Here is a 25,529-nt window from a genome sequence, read left to right as displayed (position 1 = left end):
GTCAGAAAGAGCAGGCTTGCAGATAATACAGAATTGCTGTAGAGGTCAGACACAGCAGGCTTGCAGATAATAAAGTACTGCTGTAGAGGTCAGACAGAGCATTCTTGCAGATAATACAGTATTGCTGCAGAGGTCAGACAGAGCAGGCTTGTAGATAATACAGTACTGCTGTAGAGGTCAGACAGAGCAGGCTTGTAGATAATACAGTACTGCTGTAGAGGTCAGACAGAGCAGGCTTGCAGATAATACAGTACTGCTGTAGAGGTCAGACAGAGCAGGCTTGCAGATAATACAGTATTGCTGAAGAGGTCAGACAGAGCAGGATTGCAGATAATACAATATTGCTGTAGAGGTCAGACACAGCAGGCTTGCAGATAATACAGTACTGCTGTAGAGGTCAGACACAGCAGACGTGCAGATAATACAGTACTGCTGTAGAGGTCAGACAGAGCAGGCTTGCAGATAATACAATATTGCTGTAGAGGTCAGACACAGCATGCTTGCAGATAATACAGTACTGCTGTAGAGGTCAGACACAGCAGACGTGCAGATAATACAGTATTGCTGTAGAGGTCAGACAGAGCAGGCTTGCAGATAATACAGTATTGCTGTAGAGGTCAGACAGAGCAGGCTTGCAGATAATACAGTATTGCTGTAGAGGCCAGACAGAGCAGGCTTGCAGATAATACAGTACTGTTGTAGAGGTCAGACAGAGCAGGCTTGCAGATTATACAGTACTGCTGTAGAGATCAGACAAAGCAGGCTTGCAGATAATACAGAATTGCTGTAGAGGTCAGACAGAGCAGGCTTGCAGATAATACAGTACTGCTGTAGAGGTCAGACAGAGCAGCCTTGTAGATAATACAGTACTGTTGTAGAGGTCAGACAGAGCAGGCTTGCAGATAATACAGAATTGCTGTAGAGGTCAGACACAGCAGGCTTGCAGATAATAAAGTACTGCTGTAGAGGTCAGACAGAGCATTCTTGCAGATAATACAGTATTGCTGCAGAGGTCAGACAGAGCAGGCTTGTAGATAATACAGTACTGCTGTAGAGGTCAGACAGAGCAGGCTTGTAGATAATACAGTACTGCTGTAGAGGTCAGACAGAGCAGGCTTGCAGATAATACAGTATTGCTGTAGAGGTCAGACACAGCAGGCTTGCAGATAATAAAGTATTGCTGTAGAGGTCAGACAGAGCAGACTTGCAGATAATACAGTATTGTTGTAGAGGTGAGACAGAGCAGGCTTGTAGATAATACAGTACTGCTGTAGAGGTCAGACAGAGCAGGCTTGCAGATAATACAGTATTGCTGTAGAGGTCAGACGGAGCAGGCTTGCAGATAATACAGTATTGTAGAGGTCAGACAGAGCAGGCTTGCAGATAACACAGTACTGCTGTAGAGGTCAGACAGAGCAGGCTTGCAGATAATACAGTACTGTTGTAGAGGTCAGACAGAGCAGGCTTGCAGATAATACAGTACTGCTGTAGAGATCAGACAGAGCAGGCTTGCAGATAATACAGTATTGCTGTAGAGGTCAGACAGAGCAGGCTTGCAGATAATAGAGTACTGCTGTAGAGGTCAGACAGAGCAGGCTTGTAGATAATACAGTACTGTTGTAGAGGTCAGACAGAGCAGGCTTGCAGATAATACAGAATTGCTGTAGAGGTCAGACACAGCAGGCTTGCAGATAATAAAGTATTGCTGTAGAGGTCAGACAGAGCAGGCTTGCAGATAATACAGTACTGCTGTAGAGGTCAGACAGAGCATTCTTGCAGATAATACAGTATTGCTGCAGAGGTCAGACAGAGCAGGCTTGTAGATAATACAGTACTGCTGTAGAGGTCAGACAGAGCAGGCTTGTAGATAATACAGTACTGCTGTAGAGGTCAGACAGAGCAGACTTGCAGATAATACAGTATTGTTGTAGAGGTCAGACAGAGCAGGCTTGTAGATAATACAGTACTGCTGTACAGGTCAGACAGAGCAGACTTGCAGATAATGCAGTATTGCTGTAGAGGTCAGACGGAGCAGGCTTGCAGATAATACAGTATTGTAGAGGTCAGACAGAGCAGGCTTGCAGATAATACAGTACTGCTGTAGAGGTCAGACAGAGCAGGCTTGCAGATAATACAGTACTGCTGTAGAGGTCAGACAGAGCAGGCTTGCAGATAATACTGTATTGCTGTAGAGGTCAGACAGAGCAGGCTTGTAGATAATACGGTATTGCTGTAGAGGTCAGACACAGCAGGCTTGCAGATAATACAGTATTGCTGTAGAGGTTAGATAGAGCAGGCTTGCAGATAATACAGTACTGCTGTAGAGGTCAGATAGAGCAGGCTTGCAGATAATACAGTATTGCTGTAGAGGTCAGACAGAGTAGGCTTGCAGATAATACAGTATTGCTGTAGAGGTCAGACAGAGCAGACTTGCAGATAATACAGTATTGCTGTAGAGGTCACACACAGCAGGCTTGTAGATAATACAGTATTGCTGTAGAGGATCACACACAGCAGGCTTGCAGATAATACAATACTGCTGCAGAGAACAGACAGCAGGCTTGCAGATAATACAGTACTGCTGTAGAGGTCAGACAGAGCAGACTTGCATAATACAGTATGGCTGTAGAGGTCAGACAGAGCAGGATTGCAGATAATACAGTATTGCTGTAGAGGTCAGACAGAGCAGGATTGCAGATAATACAGTATTGCTGTAGAGGTCAGACAGAGCAGGCTTGCAGATAATACAGTACTGCTGTAGAGGTAAGACAGAGCAGGCTTGCAGATAATACAATATTGCTGTAGAGGTCAGACACGGCAGGCTTGCAGATAATACAGTATTGCTGTAGAGGTCAGACACGGCAGTCTTGCAGATAATACAGTACTGCTGTAGAGGTCAGACAGAGCAGGCTTGCAGATAATACAGTACTGCTGTAGAGGTCGGACAGAGCAGGATTGCAGATAATAAAGTATTGCTGTAGAGGTCAGACAGAGCAGGATTGCAGATAATAAAGTATTGCTGTAGAGGTCAGACAGAACAGGCTTGCAGATAATACAGCATGGCTGTAGAGGTCAGACAGAGCAGGATTGCAGATAATACAGTATTGCTGTAGAGGTCAGACAGAGCAGGATTGCAGATAATATAGTATTGCTGTAGAGGTCAGACAGAGCAGGATTGCAGATAATACAGTATTGCTGTAGAGGTCAGACAGAGCAGGATTGCAGATAATACAGTATTGCTGTAGAGGTCAGACAGAGCAGGATTGCAGATAATACAGTATTGTTGTAGAGGTCAGACAGAGCAGACTTGCAGATAATACAGTACTGCTGTAAAGGTCAGACACAGCAGGCTTGCAGATAATACAATATTGCTGTAGAGGTCAGACAGAGCAGGCTTGCAGATAATACAGTACTGCTGTAGAGGTAAGACAGAGCAGGCTTGCAGATAATACAATATTGCTGTAGAGGTCAGACACAGCAGGCTTGCAGATAATACAGTATTGCTCTAGAGGTCAGACAGAGCAGGCTTGCAGATAATACAGTATTGCTGTTGTAGAGGTCAGACACGGCAGTCTTGCAGATAATAAAGTATTGCTGTAGAGGTCAGACAGAGCAGGCTTGCAGATAATACAGTACTGCTGTAGAGGTCAGACAGAGCAGGATTGCAGATAATAAAGTATTGCTGTAGAGGTCAGACAGAGCAGGCTTGCAGATAATAAAGTATTGCTGTAGAGGTCAGACAGAGCAGTCTTGCAGATAATACAGTATTGCTGTAGAGGTCAGACAGAGCAGGCTTGCAGATAATACAGTACTGCTGTAGAGGTCAGACAGAGCAGGCTTGAAAATAATACAGTATTGTTGTAGATGTCATACAGAGCAGACTTGCAGATAATACAGTACTGTTGTAGAGATCAGACAGAGCAGGCGTGCAGATAATACAATATTGCTTTAGAGGTCAGACAGAGCAGGCTTGCAGATAATACAGTACTGCTGCAGAGGTCAGACAGAGCAGGCTTGCAGATAATACAGTATTGCTGTAGAGGTCAGACAGAGCAGGCTTGCAGATAATACAGTATTGCTGTAGAGGTCAGACAGAGCAGGCTTGCAGATAATACAGTATTGCTGTAGAGGTCAGACAGTGCAGGTTTGCAGATAATACAGTATTGCTGTAGAGGTCAGACAGAGCAGGCTTGCAGATAATACAGTATTGCTGTAGAGGTCAGACAGAGCAGGATTGCAGATAATACAGTATGGCTGTAGAGGTCAGACAGAGCAGGATTGCAGATAATACAGTATTGCTGTAGAGGTCAGACAGAGCAGGCTTGCAGATAATACAGTACTGCTGTAGAGGTAAGACAGAGCAGGCTTGCAGATAATACAATATTGCTGTAGAGGTCAGACACAGCAGGCTTGCAGATAATACAGTATTGCTGTAGAGGTCAGACACGGCAGTCTTGCAGATAATACAGTACTGCTGTAGAGGTCAGACAGAGCAGGCTTGCAGATAATACAGTACTGCTGTAGAGGTCGGACAGAGCAGGATTGCAGATAATAAAGTATTGCTGTAGAGGTCAGACAGAGCAGGATTGCAGATAATAAAGTATTGCTGTAGAGGTCAGACAGAGCAGGCTTGCAGATAATACAGTATGGCTGTAGAGGTCAGACAGAGCAGGCTTGCAGATAATACAGTATTGCTGTGTAGAGGTCAGACAGAGCAGGCTTGCAGATAATACAGTACTGCTGCAGAGGTCAGACAGAGCAGGCTTGCAGATAATACAGTATTGCTGTAGAGGTCAGACACAGCAGGCTTGCAGATAATACAGTACTGCTGTAGAGGTCAGACAGAGTAGGCTTGCAGATAATACAGTATTGCTGTAGAGGTCAGACAGAGCAGGCTTGCAGATAATACAGTACTGCTGTAGAGGTCAGACAGCAGGCTTGCAGATAATACAGTATTGCTGTAGAGGTCAGACAGAGCAGGCCTGCAGATAATACAGTATTGCTGTAGAGGTCACACAGAGCAGGCTTGCAGATAATACAGTACTGCTGCAGAGGTCAGACAGAGCAGGCTTGCAGATAATACAGTATTGCTGTAGAGGTCAGACAGAGCAGGCTTGCAGATAATACAGTACTGCTGTAGAGGTCAGACAGAGCAGGCTTGCAGATAATACAGTATTGCTGAAGAGGTCAGACAGAGCAGGATTGCAGATAATACAATATTGCTGTAGAGGTCAGACACAGCAGGCTTGCAGATAATACAGTACTGCTGTAGAGGTCAGACACAGCAGACGTGCAGATAATACAGTACTGCTGTAGAGGTCAGACAGAGCAGGCTTGCAGATAATACAATATTGCTGTAGAGGTCAGACACAGCAGGCTTGCAGATAATACAGTACTGCTGTAGAGGTCAGACACAGCAGACGTGCTGATAATACAGTATTGCTGTAGAGGTCAGACAGAGCAGGCTTGCAGATAATACAGTATTGCTGTAGAGGTCAGACAGAGCAGGCTTGCAGATAATACAGTATTGCTGTAGAGGCCAGACAGAGCAGGCTTGCAGATAATACAGTACTGTTGTAGAGGTCAGACAGAGCAGGCTTGCAGATTATACAGTACTGCTGTAGAGATCAGACAAAGCAGGCTTGCAGATAATACAGTATTGCTGTAGAGGTCAGACAGAGCAGGCTTGTAGATAATACAGTACTGCTGTAGAGGTCAGACAGAGCAGGCTTGTAGATAATACAGTACTGTTGTAGAGGTCAGAAAGAGCAGGCTTGCAGATAATACAGAATTGCTGTAGAGGTCAGACACAGCAGGCTTGCAGATAATAAAGTACTGCTGTAGAGGTCAGACAGAGCATTCTTGCAGATAATACAGTATTGCTGCAGAGGTCAGACAGAGCAGGCTTGTAGATAATACAGTACTGCTGTAGAGGTCAGACAGAGCAGGCTTGTAGATAATACAGTACTGCTGTAGAGGTCAGACAGAGCAGGCTTGCAGATAATACAGTACTGCTGTAGAGGTCAGACAGAGCAGGCTTGCAGATAATACAGTATTGCTGAAGAGGTCAGACAGAGCAGGATTGCAGATAATACAATATTGCTGTAGAGGTCAGACACAGCAGGCTTGCAGATAATACAGTACTGCTGTAGAGGTCAGACACAGCAGACGTGCAGATAATACAGTACTGCTGTAGAGGTCAGACAGAGCAGGCTTGCAGATAATACAATATTGCTGTAGAGGTCAGACACAGCATGCTTGCAGATAATACAGTACTGCTGTAGAGGTCAGACACAGCAGACGTGCAGATAATACAGTATTGCTGTAGAGGTCAGACAGAGCAGGCTTGCAGATAATACAGTATTGCTGTAGAGGTCAGACAGAGCAGGCTTGCAGATAATACAGTATTGCTGTAGAGGCCAGACAGAGCAGGCTTGCAGATAATACAGTACTGTTGTAGAGGTCAGACAGAGCAGGCTTGCAGATTATACAGTACTGCTGTAGAGATCAGACAAAGCAGGCTTGCAGATAATACAGAATTGCTGTAGAGGTCAGACAGAGCAGGCTTGCAGATAATACAGTACTGCTGTAGAGGTCAGACAGAGCAGCCTTGTAGATAATACAGTACTGTTGTAGAGGTCAGACAGAGCAGGCTTGCAGATAATACAGAATTGCTGTAGAGGTCAGACACAGCAGGCTTGCAGATAATAAAGTACTGCTGTAGAGGTCAGACAGAGCATTCTTGCAGATAATACAGTATTGCTGCAGAGGTCAGACAGAGCAGGCTTGTAGATAATACAGTACTGCTGTAGAGGTCAGACAGAGCAGGCTTGTAGATAATACAGTACTGCTGTAGAGGTCAGACAGAGCAGGCTTGCAGATAATACAGTATTGCTGTAGAGGTCAGACACAGCAGGCTTGCAGATAATAAAGTATTGCTGTAGAGGTCAGACAGAGCAGACTTGCAGATAATACAGTATTGTTGTAGAGGTGAGACAGAGCAGGCTTGTAGATAATACAGTACTGCTGTAGAGGTCAGACAGAGCAGGCTTGCAGATAATACAGTATTGCTGTAGAGGTCAGACGGAGCAGGCTTGCAGATAATACAGTATTGTAGAGGTCAGACAGAGCAGGCTTGCAGATAACACAGTACTGCTGTAGAGGTCAGACAGAGCAGGCTTGCAGATAATACAGTACTGTTGTAGAGGTCAGACAGAGCAGGCTTGCAGATAATACAGTACTGCTGTAGAGATCAGACAGAGCAGGCTTGCAGATAATACAGTATTGCTGTAGAGGTCAGACAGAGCAGGCTTGCAGATAATAGAGTACTGCTGTAGAGGTCAGACAGAGCAGGCTTGTAGATAATACAGTACTGTTGTAGAGGTCAGACAGAGCAGGCTTGCAGATAATACAGAATTGCTGTAGAGGTCAGACACAGCAGGCTTGCAGATAATAAAGTATTGCTGTAGAGGTCAGACAGAGCAGGCTTGCAGATAATACAGTACTGCTGTAGAGGTCAGACAGAGCATTCTTGCAGATAATACAGTATTGCTGCAGAGGTCAGACAGAGCAGGCTTGTAGATAATACAGTACTGCTGTAGAGGTCAGACAGAGCAGGCTTGTAGATAATACAGTACTGCTGTAGAGGTCAGACAGAGCAGACTTGCAGATAATACAGTATTGTTGTAGAGGTCAGACAGAGCAGGCTTGTAGATAATACAGTACTGCTGTACAGGTCAGACAGAGCAGACTTGCAGATAATACAGTATTGCTGTAGAGGTCAGACGGAGCAGGCTTGCAGATAATACAGTATTGTAGAGGTCAGACAGAGCAGGCTTGCAGATAATACAGTACTGCTGTAGAGGTCAGACAGAGCAGGCTTGCAGATAATACAGTACTGCTGTAGAGGTCAGACAGAGCAGGCTTGCAGATAATACTGTATTGCTGTAGAGGTCAGACAGAGCAGGCTTGTAGATAATACGGTATTGCTGTAGAGGTCAGACACAGCAGGCTTGCAGATAATACAGTATTGCTGTAGAGGTCAGATAGAGCAGGCTTGCAGATAATACAGTACTGCTGTAGAGGTCAGATAGAGCAGGCTTGCAGATAATACAGTATTGCTGTAGAGGTCAGACAGAGTAGGCTTGCAGATAATACAGTATTGCTGTAGAGGTCACACACAGCAGGCTTGTAGATAATACAGTATTGCTGTAGAGGTCAGACAGAGCAGACTTGCAGATAATACAGTATTGCTGTAGAGGTCACACACAGCAGGCTTGCAGATAATACAGTATTGCTGTAGAGGTCAGACAGAGCAGACTTGCAGATAATACAGTATTGCTGTAGAGGTCACACACAGCAGGCTTGTAGATAATACAGTATTGCTGTAGAGGATCACACACAGCAGGCTTGCAGATAATACAGTACTGCTGCAGAGAACAGACAGCAGGCTTGCAGATAATACAGTACTGCTGTAGAGGTCAGACAGAGCAGACTTGCATAATACAGTATGGCTGTAGAGGTCAGACAGAGCAGGATTGCAGATAATACAGTATTGCTGTAGAGGTCAGACAGAGCAGGATTGCAAATAATACAGTATTGCTGTAGAGGTCAGACAGAGCAGGCTTGCAGATAATACAGTACTGCTGTAGAGGTAAGACAGAGCAGGCTTGCAGATAATACAATATTGCTGTAGAGGTCAGACACGGCAGGCTTGCAGATAATACAGTATTGCTGTAGAGGTCAGACACGGCAGTCTTGCAGATAATACAGTACTGCTGTAGAGGTCAGACAGAGCAGGCTTGCAGATAATACAGTACTGCTGTAGAGGTCGGACAGAGCAGGATTGCAGATAATAAAGTATTGCTGTAGAGGTCAGACAGAGCAGGATTGCAGATAATAAAGTATTGCTGTAGAGGTCAGACAGAACAGGCTTGCAGATAATACAGTATGGCTGTAGAGGTCAGACAGAGCAGGATTGCAGATAATACAGTATTGCTGTAGAGGTCAGACAGAGCAGGATTGCAGATAATATAGTATTGCTGTAGAGGTCTGACAGAGCAGGATTGCAGATAATACAGTATTGCTGTAGAGGTCAGACAGAGCAGGATTGCAGATAATACAGTATTGCTGTAGAGGTCAGACAGAGCAGGATTGCAGATAATACAGTATTGCTGTAGAGGTCAGACAGAGCAGACTTGCAGATAATACAGTACTGCTGTAAAGGTCAGACACAGCAGGCTTGCAGATAATACAATATTGCTGTAGAGGTCAGACAGAGCAGGCTTGCAGATAATACAGTACTGCTGTAGAGGTAAGACAGAGCAGGCTTGCAGATAATACAATATTGCTGTAGAGGTCAGACACAGCAGGCTTGCAGATAATACAGTATTGCTCTAGAGGTCAGACAGAGCAGGCTTGCAGATAATACAGTATTGCTGTTGTAGAGGTCAGACACGGCAGTCTTGCAGATAATAAAGTATTGCTGTAGAGGTCAGACAGAGCAGGCTTGCAGATAATACAGTACTGCTGTAGAGGTCAGACAGAGCAGGATTGCAGATAATAAAGTATTGCTGTAGAGGTCAGACAGAGCAGGCTTGCAGATAATAAAGTATTGCTGTAGAGGTCAGACAGAGCAGTCTTGCAGATAATACAGTATTGCTGTAGAGGTCAGACAGAGCAGGCTTGCAGATAATACAGTACTGCTGTAGAGGTCAGACAGAGCAGGCTTGAAAATAATACAGTATTGTTGTAGATGTCATACAGAGCAGACTTGCAGATAATACAGTACTGTTGTAAAGATCAGACAGAGCAGGCGTGCAGATAATACAATATTGCTTTAGAGGTCAGACAGAGCAGGCTTGCAGATAATACAGTACTGCTGCAGAGGTCAGACAGAGCAGGCTTGCAGATAATACAGTATTGCTGTAGAGGTCAGACAGTGCAGGTTTGCAGATAATACAGTATTGCTGTAGAGGTCAGACAGAGCAGGCTTGCAGATAATACAGTATTGCTGTAGAGGTCAGACAGAGCAGGATTGCAGATAATACAGTATGGCTGTAGAGGTCAGACAGAGCAGGATTGCAGATAATACAGTATTGCTGTAGAGGTCAGACAGAGCAGGCTTGCAGATAATACAGTACTGCTGTAGAGGTAAGACAGAGCAGGCTTGCAGATAATACAATATTGCTGTAGAGGTCAGACACAGCAGGCTTGCAGATAATACAGTATTGCTGTAGAGGTCAGACACGGCAGTCTTGCAGATAATACAGTACTGCTGTAGAGGTCAGACAGAGCAGGCTTGCAGATAATACAGTACTGCTGTAGAGGTCGGACAGAGCAGGATTGCAGATAATAAAGTATTGCTGTAGAGGTCAGACAGAGCAGGATTGCAGATAATAAAGTATTGCTGTAGAGGTCAGACAGAGCAGGCTTGCAGATAATACAGTATGGCTGTAGAGGTCAGACAGAGCAGGATTGCAGATAATACAGTATTGCTGTAGAGGTCAGACAGAGCAGGATTGCAGATAATATAGTATTGCTGTAGAGGTCAGACAGAGCAGGATTGCAGATAATACAGTATTGCTGTAGAGGTCAGACAGAGCAGACTTTCAGATAATACAGTACTGCTGTAAAGGTCAGACACAGCAGGCTTGCAGATAATACAATATTGCTGTAGAGGTCAGACAGAGCAGGCTTGCAGATAATACAGTACTGCTGTAGAGGTAAGACAGAGCAGGCTTGCAGATAATACAATATTGCTGTAGAGGTCAGACACAGCAGGCTTGCAGATAATACAGTATTGCTCTAGAGATCAGACAGAGCAGGCTTGCAGATAATACAGTATTGCTGTTGTAGAGGTCAGACACGGCAGTCTTGCAGATAATAAAGTATTGCTGTAGAGGTCAGACAGAGCAGGCTTGCAGATAATACAGTACTGCTGTAGAGGTCAGACAGAGCAGGATTGCAGATAATAAAGTATTGCTGTAGAGGTCAGACAGAGCAGGCTTGCAGATAATAAAGTATTGCTGTAGAGGTCAGACAGAGCAGTCTTGCAGATAATACAGTATTGCTGTAGAGGTCAGACAGAGCAGGCTTGCAGATAATACAGTACTGCTGTAGAGGTCAGACAGAGCAGGCTTGAAAATAATAGAGTATTGTTGTAGATGTCATACAGAGCAGACTTGCAGATAATACAGTACTGTTGTAGAGATCAGACAGAGCAGGCGTGCAGATAATACAATATTGCTTTAGAGGTCAGACAGAGCAGGCTTGCAGATAATACAGTATTGCTGTAGAGGTCAGACAGTGCAGGTTTGCAGATAATACAGTATTGCTGTAGAGGTCAGACAGAGCAGGCTTGCAGATAATACAGTATTGCTGTAGAGGTCAGACAGAGCAGGATTGCAGATAATACAGTATGGCTGTAGAGGTCAGACAGAGCAGGATTGCAGATAATACAGTATTGCTGTAGAGGTCAGACAGAGCAGGCTTGCAGATAATACAATATTGCTTTAGAAGTCAGACAGAGCAGGCTTGCAGATAATACAGTATTGCTGTAGAGGTCAGACAGAGCAGGCTTGCAGATAATACAGTATTGCTGTAGAGGTCAGACAGAGCAGGATTGCAGATAATACAGTATTGCTGTAGAGGTCAGACAGAGCAGGATTGCAGATAATACAGTATTGCTGTAGAGGTCAGACAGAGCAGACTTGCAGATAATACAGTACTGCTGTAATGGTCAGACACAGCAGGCTTGCAGATAATACAATATTGCTGTAGAGGTCAGACAGAGCAGGCTTGCATATAATACAGTACTGATGTAGAAGTCAGACAGAGCAGGCTTGCAGATAATACAATATTGCTGTAGAGGTCAGACAGAGCAGGCTTGCAGATAATACAGTATTGCTGTAGAGGTCAGACAGAGCAGGCTTGCAGATAATACAATATTGCTGTAGAGGTCAGACAGAGCAGGCTTGCAGATAATACATTATTGCTGTAGAGGACAGACAGAGCAGGCTTGCAGATAATACAGTATTGCTGTAGAGGTCAGACAGAGCAGGGTTGCAGATAATACAGTATTGCTGTAGAGGTCAGACAGAGCAGGGTTGCAGATAATACAGTATTGCTGTAGAGGTCAGACAGAGCAGGCTTGTAGATAATACAGTATTGCTGTAGAGGTCAGACAGAGCAGTCTTGCAGATAATACAGTATTGCTGTAGAGGTCAGACAGTGCAGGCTTGCATATAATACAGTACTGCTGTAGAGGTCAGACAGCAGGATTGCAGATAATACAGTATTGCTGTAGAGGTCAGACAGCAGGATTGCAGATAATACAGTATTGCTGTAGAGGTCAGACAGAGCAGGCTTGCAGATAATACAGTACTGCTGTAGAGGTCAGACACAGCAGGCTTGCAGATAATACAGTATTGTTGTAGAGGTCTGACACAGCAGGCTTGCAGATAATACTGTATTGCTGTAGAGGTCAGACACAGCAGGCTTGCAGATAATACAGTATTGCTGTAGAGGTCAGACAGAGCAGGCTTGCAGATAATACAGTATTGCTGTAGAGGTCAGACAGAGCAGGCTTGCAGATAATACAGTATTGCTGTAGAGGTCAGACAGAGCAGGCTTGCAGATAATACAGTACTGCTGCAGAGGTCAGACATTGCAGGCTTGTAGATAATACAGTATTGCTGTAGAGGCCAGACAAAGCAGGAGTGCAGATAATACAGTATTGCTGTAGAGGTGAGACAAAGCAGGATTGCAGATAATACAGTATGGCTGTAGAGGTCACACAGAGCAGGATTGCAGATAATACAGTATTGCTGTAGAGGTCAGACAGAGCAGGATTGCAGATAATACAGTACTGCTGTAGAGGTCAGACACAGCAGGCTTGCAGATAATACAATATTGCTGTAGAGGTCAGACAGAGCAGGCTTGCAGATAATACAGTATTGCTGTAGAGGTCAGACAGAGCAGGCTTGCAGATAATACAGTATTGCTGTAGAGGTCAGACAGAGCAGGCTTGCAGATAATACAGTATTGCTGTAGAGGTCAGACAGAGCAGGCTTGCAGATAATACAATATTGCTGTAGAGGTCAGACAGAGCAGGCTTGCAGATAATACAGTATTGCTGTAGAGGTCAGACAGAGCAGGCTTGCAGATAATACAGTATTGCTGTAGAGGTCAGACACAGCAGGCTTGCAGATAATACAGTACTGCTGTAGAGGTCAGACAGAGCAGGCTTGAAGATAATACAGTACTGCTGCAGAGGTCAGACAGAGCAGGCTTGCAGATAATACAGTATTGCTGTAGAGGTCAGATAGAGCAGGCTTGTAGATAATACAGTATTGCTGTAGAGGTCAGACAGAGCAGGCTTGCAGATAATACAATATTGCTGTAGAGGTCAGACAGAGCAGGCTTGCAGATAATACAGTATTGCTGTAGAGGTCAGACAGAGCAGGCTTGCAGATAATACAGTATTGCTGTAGAGGTCAGACAGAGCAGGCTTGCAGATAATACAGCATTGCTGTAGAGGTCAGACAGAGCAGGCTTGCAGATAATACAATATTGCTGTAGAGGTGAGACAGAGCAGGCTTGCAGATAATACAGTACTGCTGTAGAGGTCAAGTAGAGCAGGCTTGTAGATAATACAGTACTGCTGTAGAGGTCAGATAGAGCAGGCTTGTAGATAATACAGTACTGCTGTAGAGGTCAGACAGAGCAGGCTTGCAGATAATACAGTACTGCTGTAGAGGTCAGACAGAGCAGGCTTGCAGATAATACAGTACTGCTGTAGAGGTCAGACAGCAGGATTGCAGATAATACAGTATTGCTGTAGAGGTCAGACAGAGCAGGCTTGCAGATAATACAATATTGCTGTAGAGGTCAGACAGAGCAGGCTTGCAGATAATACAGTATTGCTGTAGAGGTCAGACAGAGCAGGCTTGCAGATAATACAATATTGCTGTAGAGGTCAGACAGAGCAGGCTTGCAGATAATACAGTATTGCTGTACAGGTCAGACAGAGCAGGCTTGCAGATAATACAATATTGCTGTAGAGGTCAGACAGAGCAGGCTTGCAGATAATACAATATTGCTGTAGAGGTCAGACAGAGCAGGCTTGCAGATAATACAGTGTTGCTGTAGAGGTCAGACACAGCAGGCTTGCAGATAATACAATATTGCTGTAGAGGTCAGACAGAGCAGGCTTGCAAATAATACAGTATTGCTGTAGAGGTCAGACAGAGCAGGCTTGCAGATAATACAATATTGCTGTAGAGGTCAGACAGAGCAGGCTTGCAGATAATACAGTACTGCTGTAGAGGTCAGATAGAGCAGGCTTATAGATAATACAGTACTGCTGTATAGGTCAGAGAGAGCAGGCTTGTAGATAATACAGTATTGCTGTAGAGGTCAGAAAGAGCAGGCTTGCAGATAATACAGTATTGCTGTAGAGTTCAGACACAGCAGGCTTGCAGATAATACAGTATTGCTGCAGAGGTCAGACAGAGCAGGCTTGTAGATAATACAGTATTGCTGTAGAGGTCAGACAGAGCAGGCATGCAGATAATACAGTACTGTTGTAGAGGTCAGGCAGAGCAGGCTTGCTGATAATACAGTACTGCTGTAGAGGTCGGACAGAGCAGGATTGCAGATAATACAGTATTGCTGTAGAGGTCAGACAGAGCAGGCTTGTAGATAATACAGTACTGCTGCAGAGGTCAGACAGAGCAGGCTTGCAGATAATACAGTACTGCTGTAGAGGTCAGGCAGAGCAGGCTTGCAGATAATACAATATTGCTGTAGAGGTCAGACAGAGCAGGCTTGCAGATAATACAGTACTGCTGTAGAGATCAGACAGAGCAGGCTTGCAGATAATACAGTACTGCTGTAGAGGTAAGACAGAGCAGGCTTGCAGATAATACAATATTGCTGTAGAGGAAAGACACAGCAGGCTTGCAGATAATACAGTATTGCTGTAGAGGTCAGACACAGCAGGCTTGCAGATAATACAGTACTGCTGTAGAGGTCAGAGAGAGCAGGCTTGCAGATAATACAGTATTGCTGTAGAGGTCAGACACAGCAGGCTTGCAGATAATACAGTATTGCTGTAGAGATCAGACAGAGCAGGCTTGCAGATAATACAGTATTGCTGTAGAGGTCAGACACAGCAGGCTTGCAGATAATACAGTACTGCTGTAGAGGTCAGACAGAGCAGGCTTGCAGATAATACAGTATTGCTGTAGAGATCAGACAGAGCAGGCTTGCAGATAATACAGTATTGCTGTAGAGGTCAGAAACAGCAGGCTTGCAGATAATACAGTACTGCTGTAGAGGTCAGACAGAGCAGGCTTGCAGATAATACAGTACTGCTGCAGAGGTCAGACAGAGCAGGCTTGCAGATAATACAATATTGCTGTAGAGGTCAGACAGAGCAGGCTTGTAGATAATACAGTATTGCTGCAGAGGTCAGACAGAGCAGGCTTGCAGATAATACAGTACTGCTGTAGAGGTCAGACAGAGCAGGCTTGTAGATAATACAATATTGCTGTAGAGGTCAGACAGAGCAGGCTTGCAGATAATACAGTATTGCTGTAGAGGTCTGACACAGCAGGCTTGTAGATAATACAGTATTGCTGTAGAGGTCAGAAACAGCATGCTTGCAGATAATACAGTATTGCTGTAGAGATCAGACAGAGCTGGCTTGCAGATAATACAGTATTGCTGTAGAGGTCAGACAGAGCAGGCTTCCAGATAATACAGTATTGCTGTCGAGGTCAGACAGAGCAGGCTTGCAGATAATACAGTACTGTTGTAGAGGTCAGACAGAGCAGGCTTGCTGATAATACAGTACTGCTGTAGAGGTCAGACAGAGCAGGATTGCAGATAATACAGTATTGCTGTAGAGGTCAGACAGAGCAGGCTTGTAGATAATACAGTACTGCTGCAGAGGTCAGACAGAGCAGGCTTGCAGATAATACAGTACTGCTGTAGAGGTCAGACAGAGCAGGCTTGCAGATAATACAGTATTGCTGTAGAGGTCAGACACAGCATTCTTGCAGATAATACAGTATTGCTGCAGAGGTCAGACAGAGCAGGCTTGTAGATAATACAGTATTGCTGTAGAGGTCAGACACAGCAGGCTTGCAGATAATACAGTATTGCTGTAGAGATCAGACAGAGTAGGCTTGCAGATAATACAGTATTGCTGTAGAGGTCACACACAGCAGGCTTGTAGATAATACAGTATTGCTGTAGAGGTCAGACAGAGCAGACTTGCAGATAATACAGTATTGCTGTAGAGGTCACACACAGCAGGCTTGCAGATAATACAGTATTGCTGTAGAGATCAGACAGAGCAGGCTTGCAGATAATACAGTATTGCTGTAGAGGTCAGACACAGCAGGCTTGCAGATAATACAGTACTGCTGTAGAGGTCAGACAGAGCAGGCTTGCAGATAATACAGTACTGCTGTAGAGGTCAGATAGAGCAGGCTTGCAGATAATACAGTATTGCTGTAGAGGTCAGACAGAGTAGGCTTGCACAGCAGGCTTGTAGATAATACAGTACTGCTGTAGAGGTCAGACAGAGCAGGCTTGCAGATAATACAGTACTGCTGCAGAGGTCAGACAGAGCAGGCTTGCAGATAATACAATATTGCTGTAGAGGTCAGACAGAGCAGGCTTGTAGATAATACAGTATTGCTGCAGAGGTCAGACAGAGCAGGCTTGCAGATAATACAGTACTGCTGTAGAGGTCAGACAGAGCAGGCTTGTAGATAATACAATATTGCTGTAGAGGTCAGACAGAGCAGGCTTGCAGATAATACAGTATTGCTGTAGAGGTCTGACACAGCAGGCTTGTAGATAATACAGTATTGCTGTAGAGGTCAGACAGAGCAGGCTTGCAGATAATACAGTACTGCTGTAGAGGTCAGACAGAGCAGGCTTGCAGATAATACAGTACTGCTGTAGAGGTCAGATAGAGCAGGCTTCCAGATAATACAGTATTGCTGTAGAGGTCAGACAGAGCAGGCTTGCAGATAATACAGTACTGCTGCAGAGGTCAGACAGAGCAGGCTTGCAGATAATACAGTATTGCTGTAGAGGTCACACACAGCAGGCTTGTAGATAATACAGTATTGCTGTAGAGGTCAGACAGAGCAGACTTGCAGATAATACAGTATTGCTGTAGAGGTCACACACAGCAGGCTTGCAGATAATACAGTACTGCTGTAGAGGTCAGACAGAGCAGGCTTGCAGATAATACAGTACTGCTGTAGAGGTCAGACAGAGCAGGCTTGCAGATAATACAGTACTGCTGCAGAGGTCAGACAGAGCAGGCTTGCAGATAATACAGTACTGCTGTAGAGGTCAGACAGAGCAGGCTTCCAGATAATACAGTACTGCTGTAGAGGTCAGACAGAGCAGGCTTGCAGATAATACAGTACTGCTGTAGAGGTCAGACAGAGCAGGCTTCCAGATAATACAGTACTGCTGTAGAGGTCAGACAGAGCAGGCTTGCAGATAATACAGTACTGCTGCAGAGGTCAGACAGAGCAGGCTTGCAGATAATACAGTACTGCTGTAGAGGTCAGACAGAGTAGGCTTGCAGATAATACAGTACTGCTGTAGAGGTCAGACAGAGCAGGCTTGCAGATAATACAGTATTGAAGAGGATGAAGAAGGATTGGCTTGCTTGATACTGAAGTGAGGTAGTATAGATTTGCTGCCGAGGACAGGTTGCACTCACTTGCTTAAAGGGACAGTAAACACCTTGAGATGTGTATATAAAATGTTTAGTTATGAGTAATGAAATAACTTTGCAGTATACTTTCATTATTTATGTTGCTCCTCATTTCATGTGATTTAGCTGTGAAAAAATATAATTTTGCAATTCTCATTACTTGAAACGCAGCCTGTTGGCTTCTCAAGGCTAACCCAGCTACATATATTTCCCTAATTGGCTTTAAGTGATACCAAGTGCAAAACAATTCACTTTATACTAATGTAACGCCCGTGGCTAGCCTTGTTGTCCGCAGACTACAGCCCAGTTTGGCTCCTCCAAGTAAGGCAAATGGTGGTTGGCTGATTTGTAATGCTCTAGCAGCTCAAGAGACATGCCTTGTAATTACAAGGTGTTTACTGTGCTCTTAAAACTGAAGTCAAGTGGTTCATTGTTCTGTAAATTGCTCTATGGTTTAATGAGTTCCCAATAATGCATTTTAACTTATGGAGTGTATTTAATTTTTTTCAAACAGCTTTATTTTGTCATCTGAAATAGCTGTGTTTTGCCTATTGAAACCACCAACTATACAATAAATATGAATACTGCAGTATTCTCTACAGAAGTGATACATAACCATCTATTTCTATTTGCTGGTGAAGGACTGGTAGCTTAGACTTGCTGGAAGTTAAGTCAGGTAGCACAGGCTTACTGTGGAAGACCAAGAACACAGCTGATTTGATACAAAAGTCAAGTAGCAAAGACTTGTTGTAGAAGGTCAGGTGGTACAGATTAATTTGAAGAAAAGCCAGGCAGCACAGTGGGGAAGGCCAGATACACAATCAGATTGCAAGGGATGCAAGTTACAAGTGAGCAATTAACTGCTGACTACTAATAACATAGGCTGCTGTAATGTTAAGCACGTGAACAGATGCAAAATCTGAAACATGAGCAGCAGTGAGCCAGGAACATAGGACTATAAGACTGGTGATAAGGCTGGACAGATCCAAAGAGCTTCCCTTTACCGCTTTCACAGATGGCAAAAGAGAGAGAGCTAGATAAAAAAAAGCAATCACAAAAACATGAATGAAATATAACAGAGAAGGCAGAGGATATATGGATGACTCCTATGATAGAAAAGTTCAGCTACAGGCAAGGAAGATAAATCACAGAGGGAAATAAAATGTATATGTCTAGATGACAAGTGAAACACAATGAAAGAATGAATGTTCTTTATAATGCTGTACTAATTACACAAGATATGTTATTGTTGTTCTGGGCTTAGTTTGTATCTTCTTACAACCTCCAGGACCAGCGGAAACAACTTCAGGATCTGCGAGTTTCAGCTTTCCCAAATGAAGTGGAGGACGGGGGTCACATGAGTTCAGAAAGACGTCACTCGATTTGTGCCAAGGAATTTCGCAAGCTTGGTTTTAATGTAAGTGTGAAAACCCTTGCCCCCTATGGAGGTCATATTAAAGACACATAAAAGGGCAAAAAGAAAATGCTTTATTATTGCACTATTGCATGCATCTAACAATGTGTGTAACCCTTGCAAAATGTGTTAGTCAGCTCCAGTGCAGAAATGCACTGCGTAGACCTGACTGAACACATGAAAAGAGATATATGTTTGTAGCCACCAACCTTAAGCTTACCTAGGTATGCTTTTTTAACAAAGGATGCTAAGAGTACAAAGTCATGTTTATAATAGCAGAAGATTGAAACATATCTTAAAATTGCTTGCTCTGTCTAAACCATGAAAGTTTTATTCTGACATCCATGTTTAATTCTGACAGCCCATAATTAAAGCTACATGAGAGTCAAAATATAACTTTCATCATTCCTATGGCACATGTAATTTTAAGACACTTTTAAATTATTTTCTATTACCAAATTGACTTTGTTCTTTTGGTATATTCTGTTGAAAGGTATATATACATATGCTCAGCAGTTTTAATGTGCCACTGGGAGCTAGATGGTGATTGGTGGCTACAATATTTGTCTTTTATCATTGCCTCACCAGATGTTTTCTGCTAACTCACAAGAGTGCATTGCTACTCTGGTGCTAACTTTAACTGGGTCACTACCCCCTCATACATATGCACAACTGGTTTATTAATAACAGGTTATTTTGTAGTGAGTAGATGTAACTTGAACATTGTATTCCTGTAAATGTGCCTTGCAGGTTTTTGGTTCTTGGATTTTGTCATTAACTAAACTTGTATTCTTTCCCTACAGAATAATGGGAGCCCTTGGCAGGATCTGTGCTTGGTTCCCCCTGGTTTGCTTGCCCTGGATAATATGGTCTATTTCTCAAATCGTTGGCCCAGCGCCTACAGCAGGGTAAGTGAATGTAATACTGATAAATACAAGACAAGGTGAAAAAAGCATACTAGTAAAAACACTATTAATGTAAGTGTGAAATAAATAATTTCATTTAGATATTGAGATTTATTGGTGTTCAATGTAACACAATATTTCAAAAATGTAGTTGTGAGGGTTGTGTCTATCAGTGAAAAGCTTCAACAAACTATAGACATTGAGGGGCAGATTACGAGTGGAGCTCTAATTATTGCTTACACTGATATTACAAGTTGAAAGTAAAATGTTTTCACTTGCATGCTAACCCGACGCGTTCAAAAAGCCGAATTTACAATATCACAATCGCGTTAACGTATTTTTTTATAGACTTTAATGGAAGGGGGAAAAACTAACACCTTACCTGCGTGCCAACCCGATCGTGTTTAACAAAGTATACTAACACAACATGAAATATTAAAATTTCACATTCTAGTGTTCTTCACATAGCAGAATATGTTCATAAATACATATTTTATATATATATATATATATATATATATATATACAGTGTATATATATATATATATATATAATGTTTTTTAATAAAATATATATGTATACCTATATATATATATATGTATATATATATATATATATATATATATATATATATATATATATATATATATATATATATATATATATATATATAGGTATAGATACAGGTGAAACTCGAAAAATTAGAATATCGTGCAAAAGTTAATTTATTTCACTAATGTAACTTAAAAGGTGAAAGTTAATATATGAGATAGACTCATTATATGCAAAGCAAGATAGTTCAAGCCGTGATTTGTCATAATTGTGATGATTATGGCTTATAGCTCATGAAAACCCCAAATCCACAATCTCAGAAAATTAGAATATTAGATGCAATCAATCAAACAAGGATTGTACATAGAACAATATCGGACCTCTGAAAAGTATTGTATGTACTCAGTACTTGGTTTGGGCCCCTTTTGCAGCAATTACTGCCTCATTGCGGCGTGACATGGACGCTATCAGCCTGTGGCACTGCTGAGGTGTTATGGAAGACCAGGATGCTTCAATAGCAGCCTTCAGCACTTCTGCATTGTTTGGTCTCATGTCTCTCATCTTTCTCTTGGCAATGCCCCATAGATTCTCTATGGGGTTCAGGGCAGGCGAGTTTGCTGGCCAATCAAGCACAGTAATCCCACGTTCATTGAACCAGGTTTTGGTGCTTTTGGCAGTGTGGGCAGGTGCCAAGTCCTGCTGGAAAATGAAGTCAGCATCCCCATATAGCTCGTCTGTGGAAGGAAGCATGAAGTGCTCCAAAATCTTCTGGTAGACGGCTGTGTTGGACTTAAAGGGACAGTCTAGGCCAAAATAAACTTTCATGATTCAGATAGAGCATGTAATTTTAAACAATTTTCCAATTTACTTTTATCACCAATTTTGCTTTGTTCTCTTGGTATTCTTAGTTGAAAGCTTAACCTAGGAGGTTCATATGCTAATTTCTTAGACCTTGAAGCCCACCTCTTGCATTTTAACAGTTTTTCACCACTAGAGGGTGTTAGTTCACGTATTTCATATAGATAACACTGTGCTCGTGCACGAGAAGTTATCTGGGAGCAGGCACTGATTGGCTAGACTGCAAGTCTGTCAAAAGAACTGAAAAAAGGGGCAGTTTGCAGAGGCTTAGATACAAGATAATCACAGAGGTTAAAAGTATATTATTATAAATGTGTTGATTATGCAAAACTGGGAAATGGGTAATAAAGGGATTATCTATCTTTTAAAACAATACAAATTCTGGTGTAGACTGTCCCTTTAATGAAGCACAGTGGACCAACACCAGCAGATGACATGGCTCCCCAAATCAACACAGACTGTGGAAACTTTACACTGGACTTCAAGCATTTTGCAGTGTGTGCCTCTACATTCTTCCTCCATACTTTGGGTCCTTGGTTTCCAAATGAGATGCAAAATTTGCTCTCATCAGAAAAGAAGAACTTTGGACCACTGAGCAACAGACCAGGTCTGTTTTTCTTTAGCCCAGGTAAGACGCTTCTGACGTTGTTTGTTGTTCAGGAGTGGCTTGACAAGAGGAATACGATATTTGAAGCCCATGTCCAGGATCCGTCTGTTTGTGGTGGCTCTTGATGCACTGACTCCAGCCTCAGTCCACTCCTTGTGAAAGTCCCCAACACTTTTGAATGGCCTTTTCCTGACAATCCTCTCCAGGCTGCGGTCATCCCTGATGCTTGTGCACCTTTTTCTTCCACACTTTTCCCTTCCACATAACTTTCTATTAATGTGCTTTGATACAGCACTTTGGGAACATCCAAGTTTTTTTTCAATTACCTTTTGAGGCTTTCTCTCCTTATGGAGGGTGTCAATGATGGTTTTCTGCACAATTGTCAGGTCAGCAGTCTTTCCCATGATTGTGATTCCTACTGAACCAGACTGAGAGACCTTTTAAAGGCTCAGCAACCCTAGAAGCCTAGAATATTGCACCTTTTCACAATATTCTAATTTTCTGAGATTGTGGATTTGGGGTTTTCATGAGCTGTAAGCCATAATCATTACAATTATGACATATCACGGCTTGAACTATCTTGCTTTGCATGTAATGAGTCTATCTCATATATTAGTTTCACCTTTTAAGTTGCATTAGTGAAATAAATTAACTTTTGCACGATATTCTAATTTTTCAAGTTTCACCTGTATATACAAATATATATAGGAATATCTATATTAAAATACTTAGAACATATTCTAATAAAAAGCTCCTTTACTTGTTTCAAGCGTTCACCGTTCTGAGCTGCTAAGGCAGCCCATGGCAGAATGCTCTTTTGCTAGAGAGGTGACGTTTTCACCTCTTAGCCAATAGCCGTGGGGGAAATCCGGCTTGGCGCCTTTGGGAGCCAGATTTCCTGCACGATATTTGCTAAGAGGTGGAAACGTTACCTCTTAACAAAACAGCATTCTGCCATGGGCTGCCTTAGCAGCTCAGAACGGTGAACGCTTGAAACAAATAAAGAAGCTTTCTGCATGAAGTATTTTAGACACACTTATATAACACACTTTTATATATATATATATATATATATATATATATATATATATATATATATATATATGTGTATATACCTATATTTGTATATCTATTCCTATAGATATATAGGTATAAATATGTATTTTACATGAACATTATCAGATATACTGTATATAGAAAAGTATTATTTTTTTTTCTATATGAAGAGCATAGGAATATAAAATATGCATTTTGCGCATTGCATTTTGCAATTTAGATCTTTAATGTTTTGGGTTAGTACAGTAAAGGTCTTACCTGGATTGGAGTCTGTAGCAGAGATATATGCCCCCTACAGGTATCACAGCCCAAAGTGATCAGGTAAGAAAACCACCTGGGCTGTGAATAAATGCACGGGGGCTGTGTGCAAAAAACAAGGATCCGAGTATGCTGTACAAACAAAGGTAAATCCAAGAGAGTAGTCAAGGTATTGCAGAGATCAAAGGAAGCCAGAGGTGCAGGTAAACGATGAACAGAGTCGGGGTCACAAGCCAGGGTCAGCCTTAGGGATTCAGGAACAAAGATACCTAAACAGGAAACATGAAACAAAGAACTGACACTGAGCACAGGAAAAGGCAGGGTTATATAGCCAGCTAATGAGCTTCTAATTGGTAGGAAGTCCCAGGTAAGCCTGACTGACAGGTTGTAAATGAACACAGGTGATCCAGGCAAAGCAATATCCAGAGTCCACCCTAATGCTGCAGGCAGAATAAGGAAAGCTTACATACACACAAATAAAAAGAAGTAGCCGTGGCTTAGAGGCAAGAGAACAAGCCTAGGACACAAAAGGTCCCAGGTTCAAGTCCCTCGCTTGCCCCCAAAGGGGTGACCACGCTTGGCTGTCTGCATGGAACGGTGGGAACCGTGACAGTTCCCTCCCCATAAAATCGCCCCCTGGGAGCAAACAGGCTGGGTTGAGACCACCTTGAGTTCGGGGGTAAAGTCAACCTCATCTTTGGACACGTCAAAGATGTCATCTGGCAGGATGGCGACTCTCCCGTGGGTATCCAGACCTATAATTTCATCATCATCTACATCACTGGGAAACACTGTACCAATAGTGGCCTTGGCAGCCTTCTTCCTATTCTTTTTTGTTTTGGCTGCTGTCTAAATGCTCGCAGCTTGCAATGCTTTCTTGAACATCACAAGATCCTGCTTGCAAACAAGAGTACCATTCGAGGCATAAGTGCAGTCAGGTGGCAGTACTTTGTCAGGACAGAACTTAATGTTGGTGCTTGCCGGTACAGAAGTGATGAAGGTTTCCGGATTAGGCATATCATCAGAAAGTTGAGAAGACGCTTCAGGAGCAAGAGGTAGAGGCATAATCTGGGTCTCAGGGATTTCAGGACTAACAAGAGCAGGTTCCGTAGGTTTACAGGAAATAACAGTCTTAGAGGTTAGTAGACTCCTCTGAACAGCAGAACCTGGACAGCCGTAACAGCAACCTTGGCAGCTCACAGAATTGCATGTAGAACAAAGAGGGTGAACAAAAACAGTGCCTGTTTGGAGAGCTTGAGACCGAGGTGGGCGAATAGGGCAATTGGAGATAAAGTGCCCTCTTTCCCCGCAGTAAAAGCAAAGGCAATGGCTCCTCCTTCTGGCTCTTTCTTGGGGAGCCTGCCTATTCCGTATAACCCCTATCTCCATGGGCTCCTTAATGTCCTGGGAAGGAGTATACAATTCATCAGGAGCAACAAGGTTTGTGGGTGAGTACTGGTAAAAAGCATCCCAGTCACAAGGAAGCTGTGATCTGAGGGAACGTGGAACAGTCCTAGGAGCCCTAGTTTGCCTTGTACATTGAGTGGCCATGGCTGTTATGAAAGACCCCCAGTTGTCTAGGACAGGACTCTTAGCCAGGAGCATCTGGTGTGCCCATTATTTTATCTGCCCAGAAAGCAGGTTGATGGCTGAGCTGACCATGATGAAGTCAGTGGCATACGTAAGAGGCTTTAAGGCAAACAAGAGCTCACAATCCACCTTAAAGGTCAAGAAGGAGGAACGGCTACCATCAAATCTCTCAGGTAATAGTACAAAAGGTTCACGATACGCTGGTTCTGGGTGTACCATACCTTTAAGAGCACAAAAGTCCTGCTGCAAATCCAGAACAGTCTGAGACAAGTTGGATACTTGCTGGGTCAGGGCAGTGAGCATCCTGTTCATCTCTGCAGGCTCCATAATGGTCAGTTCTTATGTAAATGTCTTACCTGGATTGGAGTCTGTAGCAGAGATATATGCTCACCCTTACAGGTATCACAGCCCAAAGTGATCAGGTAAGAAAACCACCTGGGCTGTGAATAAATGCACGGGGGCTGTGTTCAAAAAACAAGGATCCGAGTATGCTGTACAAACAAAGGTAAATCCAAGAGAGTAGTCAAGGTATTACAG

General features: G+C 43.2%; 1 protein-coding gene across 3 annotated transcripts in view; it reads left to right on the top strand.

Moving 5' to 3' along the window:
- The window catches only part of ELMO3 (engulfment and cell motility 3), a 345,089-nt gene that overhangs the window by 200,678 nt on the left and 118,882 nt on the right, over positions 1–25,529 (top strand). For all 3 annotated transcript variants that reach the window (XM_053702885.1, XM_053702894.1, XM_053702901.1), the window contains exons 12-13: positions 19,041–19,169; positions 19,970–20,074. In XM_053702885.1, coding sequence (XP_053558860.1) covers positions 19,041–19,169; positions 19,970–20,074 — 234 coding nt within the window. The remainder of the gene's footprint in view (positions 1–19,040; positions 19,170–19,969; positions 20,075–25,529) is intronic.

The sequence above is a fragment of the Bombina bombina genome, chromosome 1, assembly GCF_027579735.1.
Source record: "Bombina bombina isolate aBomBom1 chromosome 1, aBomBom1.pri, whole genome shotgun sequence".
In the NCBI taxonomy this organism is placed as follows: Eukaryota; Metazoa; Chordata; class Amphibia; order Anura; family Bombinatoridae; genus Bombina; species Bombina bombina.
This window is presented reverse-complemented; position numbering and strand designations above follow the sequence as displayed.